At 41.7% G+C, this 5000-nt stretch overlaps 1 protein-coding gene across 4 annotated transcripts in view; it reads right to left on the bottom strand.

The window, feature by feature from the left end:
* Nucleotides 1-5000, bottom strand: part of LOC123516556 (limbic system-associated membrane protein-like) — a 117095-nt gene that overhangs the window by 12865 nt on the left and 99230 nt on the right. For 3 of the 4 annotated variants that reach the window (XM_045276038.1, XM_045276039.1, XM_045276040.1), the window contains exon 8: nucleotides 1664-1831. The exons of the other annotated variant lie outside the window; for it this stretch is intronic. In XM_045276038.1, coding sequence (XP_045131973.1) covers nucleotides 1664-1831 — 168 coding nt within the window. The remainder of the gene's footprint in view (nucleotides 1-1663; nucleotides 1832-5000) is intronic. 4 annotated transcript variants of the gene reach the window in all.

Genomic DNA, 5000 nt, shown 5'->3' with positions numbered 1-5000 from the left:
TTAATCTTTCTTTTCTTTCTTTTATTGTTATTCAGTTGTTGTTTGTTGTTGTTGTTGTTGTTGTTGTTGTTGTTGTTGTTGTTGTTGTCGAGAAATTACTGTTATTACTTCTTGTTCTTGTTCTTCTTATTCCTATTCTTGTTTGTTATTTTTTGTTCTTCTTCTTGTTTTTTTCTTCTTTTTCTTCATTGTCTGCTTCTCCTCTTTCTTTTTGTCCTTGTTCTCTTCTTCATTACTACTACTACTACTACTACTACTACTACTACTACTACTACTACTACTTCTACTATTACTGCTACTACTTCTACTACTACTATTACTACTACTACTACTACTACTACTACTACTACTACTACTATCACTACTCCTACAACAACAACAACAATAACAACAACAACTACTACTACTACTACCACTACTACAACAACTACTACTACTACTATTACTATTAAAACAACTACCCCTACCCTATCCATACCACTACTACTACTACTACAGATGCTACTACTCCCACCACTAGCTACAGCTACCACAATCGGGATTACTACTACCACAACAACTACTACTACTACACTTACTATCACTGTATACAACAACTACCACAACTACCACACACACTACAACTACAAAAACTTCACGTACCTATTACCAGTACGAGGCCCAGATTTGCCCAGCACTACATGGTCCAAGAAAGCTTTCAATCATATATATACCTCTTAAAAGCCTCTCTCTCTCTCTCTCTCTCTCTCTCTCTCTCTCTCTCTCTCTCTCTCTCTCTCTCTCTCTCTCTCTCTCTCTCTCTCTCTTAGTGTTTCTTCCCCTCCCTTTCTTCAGTAACACAGTCAACCCATTGTACTCTACATTAAGTTTTCTCCTTCCTTCCATTCTCCTCAAATCATTCTCTCTGATGAATATGCAATGAAGATTTTACGGAGATCCCCGCACTTATTTTTACACATATAGTCAGTGCAACGAGTATTGTACGTTTACACACACACACACACTCACACACACACACACACACACACACACACACACACACACACACACACACACACACACACACACACACAGGAATAAATACGTAGCAAAGCACATAAAATTAAATGAAGGCTTTGGTTAATAGAGTAAAGAGAAGGAAATCAAAGGGAAAATACACAATCCCAGTGAACAAAAGGAGGAAGAGGAGGAAGAAGAGGGAGGAATGGATGAAGAGGAGGAAGAGGAGGAGGAGGAGGAGGCAGAAGTGAGTCAGCCAGTGCGTGAGGTCATTCCTAGATTTATCACATACAAGTCAGTAGTAGCTGTTATTATTTGTTATTTGAAGTCATTAATTCTTAACTTTAGAAAGAAAATATTTACAGGTGACAGAAATTTGTTTAAGAATCATGGCCGTGCGAGATATCATTGTGCATACTCACCCTATGTAGAAAGGGACGTGTGGTAAGGAGCTCTTCATACACACACACACACACACACACACTCTCTCTCTCTCTCTCTCTCTCTCTAAAAATCCAGAGGCAGGTGATCCCGTCATCCAAATAAGGCTAGAAAGGTCATCCAATCATGCAACCCAATCCCGACCTCAGCAACGACTTCTCTCTCTCTCCTCCTCCTCCTCCTCCTCCTCCTCCTCCTCCTCCTCCTCCTCCTTAGAACTCACCCCAAATCTTCCACCGTCCGTGGCGGGAGGAGTCTTGGTTGAGTGGTCCAGTGGTGGAAGCCATTGAAGGAGGCAGCCGTGCGGGTGCGGTGGTGGTGGTGCTAGTGGTGGTGGTGCTGGTGGTGGTAGTAGTGGTGGTGGTGGTTGTGGTGGTGGTGGTGGTGATCTCTGCAGCAAAGGAGCAGGAGAGCGGTGCAGTGGTGAGAGATAGAGAGACAGAGACAGTGGTAGGGTGAGTGAGTGAGTGAGTGAGTCGGTGGTGGTGGTGGTGGTGGTTAAGAGAGGTGTGTCAGTAAACAAATAACAGACAGATAAACAAACATACAAACCAACACACGCAAACATCAAACAATTCCATTTTAAGTGAGTGAATTGATGGTGGCAGTGTGTGAGAGAGAGAGAGAGAGAGAGAGAGAGAGAGAGAGAGAGAGAGAGAGAGAGAGAGAGAGAGAGAGAGAGAGAGAGAGATAAAGACAAACACAGACAGAATAACAGAAAGACAGGCAAACAGGCAGTTAATCACTCTCTCTCTCTCTCTCTCTCTCTCTCTCTCACACACACACACACACACACACACACACACTTCAAGAAAGATTTGAGTTTGATACAAGAGAGAGAGAAAAAAAACAACAGCAGTAGAAGTAAAGATTAGAAGATAGACAAGAACACACACACACACACACACACACACACACACACACACACACACACACACACACACACTAAAAAAGTAAAAACAATCTCTCTCGTGTTGACAAGAAACGAAATAAAAAACAAACAGGTGTTATGAAAAAAAAAGACGGTTTTCCGCGAAGCTGCGAACAAGCTGGAAGGGAAGCGAAGAGGAAAGCAGAACGAATAACACTGGAAGGGAGATGAAGCCAACACACTAATCTATTATACATTTCTCGTTGTCTTGTGCCAGCAGCAGCAGCAGCAGCAGCAGGAGCAGCAGCAGCAGCAGCAGAGAGGCCGCCCCCTGGAGGCCTGCTGGCTAGGTGGGTGAGTATAAGCTGAAGGCAAGGTGCGTTTGTTTAACCATGAGAGAGAGAGAGAGAGAGAGAGAGAGAGAGAGAGAGAGAGAGAGAGAGAGAGAGAGAGAGAGAGAGAGAGAGAGAGAGAGAGAGAGAGAGAGAGAGAGAGAGAGAGAGAGAGAGAGAGAGAGAGAGAGAGAGAGAGAGAGAGAGAGAGAGAGAGAGAGAGAGAGAGAGAGAGAGAGAGAGAGAGAGAGAGAGAGAGAGAGAGTTTATATATATACAACAAAAAGCAAAAACCACAAGCAATGATTAATGATTCTTTATAATGGTCGAGATTAAACTTGATATTACTTACACATTAATGCAGAGACAAAGACAACAAACACGCAAACACAATGAAATGCACACAATGACCAAGATAAGAGACAGACATACATACATACAGACAGACAGACAGACAGATGGAAAGGCAAGCAGAGGAGCACGTAAACGATCAGAAAGGAAAGATAAATAGAGAAGCCATATGCAAGAAATAGAGAGAGAGAGAGAGAGAGAGAGAAGAGAGAAGAGAGAAAAACAAAATAAAAAAAATGATCTTCCTTATTCCTTTAAGTTATATTCTATGCAAGAAGGGAAGCTGGCCAAGGGGAACGTAAAAAAAAAAAAAAAAAAAGGCCCACTTGATTGCCAGTTCCCAGTTCCCTTAAAGACAGTAAGAGTTAGCCAGAAATCTGGGACAAAAGGCTGTGTATCAGTGTCGCCTTCTCGTCTATTCCAAGCCACACCTTCATCATTACTCCATGTTTAAGAGGGAAAGGAAACAAAAATCCTGAAATCTCTTACCGGAACTGAAGAAAAATTAGGCTTATTGTGATAAAAAGAGGGAGGAAAAATACTCGAATCCATTTTAGAATATTTAGATACGTAATATTTCTTTTATGTATTTATCTAGTTAGTATCTTTTCATTAATCTGTTTCTGTATTGATCTATCTATTTATTCATTTATCCATCTATCTATTTGTCTATCTATCTATCTATCTAACTAACTATCTATTTATCCATCAATCTGTTCGTCTATTTATCTATCCATCTCTCTCTCTCTATCTATCTATCTCCCTCTCTGTCTATCTATCTATCTCTATCTCTCTCTCTCTCTCTATCTATCTAACTACATTCCTATCAGTCTATCTAATCATCATAAGAAAATAAAGAAAGACATTTAATTTCTTACCATAATATCTACATACTACTTCTATTTCTTTTTACAACCACATCTATCTACCTATCTTTGTCTATTTAACTACCTATCTATCTGTCTATTTATCTATTCTACTTCTACCCACAACCACATCTACCCACCCATTTCTGTCTACTTAACTACCTAACAATACACCTATCTATCTATCTATCTATCTATCTATCTATCTAACCAGCCATCCATCTCACAACAGCTGGTTTCCAATACATAAATCTCAGCGCATTAAAGAAACAATATGTGAGAGGGAGGGACGCCTGAGGGGACTGTGTAACATTTTCATTGGCTGAGTAAACAACTTGTATAAGATGGAAAGCATACTAAGAACCCAGGACTCGGAGGGACTGAGGGAAAGGAGGAGGAGGAGGAGGAGGAGGAGGAGTTGGTGGTGCCGAGGGTAGAGCAGGAGGAGGAGAGGAATGAAGAGAAAGGAGGCACAGAAGAGGGATAAGGAGGATGGAAAAAGCTGAGGGCAAAAATGTACTTGAACGAGAGAGGGTGAAGGTGGGAAGAGCTTAGTGTTTTTTTTTTTTTTTTAGCGTCTATGAAGAGCGCATGTACGTTCCCACCTCCTCGTCCTCACTCCTCCCCTCCCACTGAACTTCTATTTTTTTTATCCTATTTTTTCTTAACTCTGCTCTCTGGCGATGTGTCTCTGTGTCTCTCTCTCTCTCTGTGTGTGTGTGTGTGTGTGTGTGTGTGTGTGTGTGTGTGTGTGTGTGTGTGTGTGTGAAGGGACGAGACACAGAGAGACAGACAGACAGACACACAGGACATACAGAATCAAACAACTTTACCTATTCACTCTTGTCTCTTTTTCCTCCTTCTCTTTCCTCTGTGCCTCTATCTGTGTGTGTGTGTGTGTGTGTGTGTGTGTGTGTGTGTGTGTGTGTGTGTGTGTGTGTGTGTGTGTGTGTGTGTGTGTGTGTGTGTGTGTGTGTGTGTGTGTGTGTGTGTGTGTGTATGCATGTTTGCCTCACGGAACGAAAAGCACAGAAATTGACGAGTAGAGAGAACTGCACCCACAACACACATTCATTTCTCTTGTTTTTACTCTCTGTTGTCTGTCTAAGCACCTGTGTGTGGGGTTGGGGGTGCGGTTTG

This window comes from Portunus trituberculatus, chromosome 41, assembly GCF_017591435.1.
Source record: "Portunus trituberculatus isolate SZX2019 chromosome 41, ASM1759143v1, whole genome shotgun sequence".
In the NCBI taxonomy this organism is placed as follows: domain Eukaryota; kingdom Metazoa; phylum Arthropoda; class Malacostraca; order Decapoda; family Portunidae; genus Portunus; species Portunus trituberculatus.
This window is presented reverse-complemented; position numbering and strand designations above follow the sequence as displayed.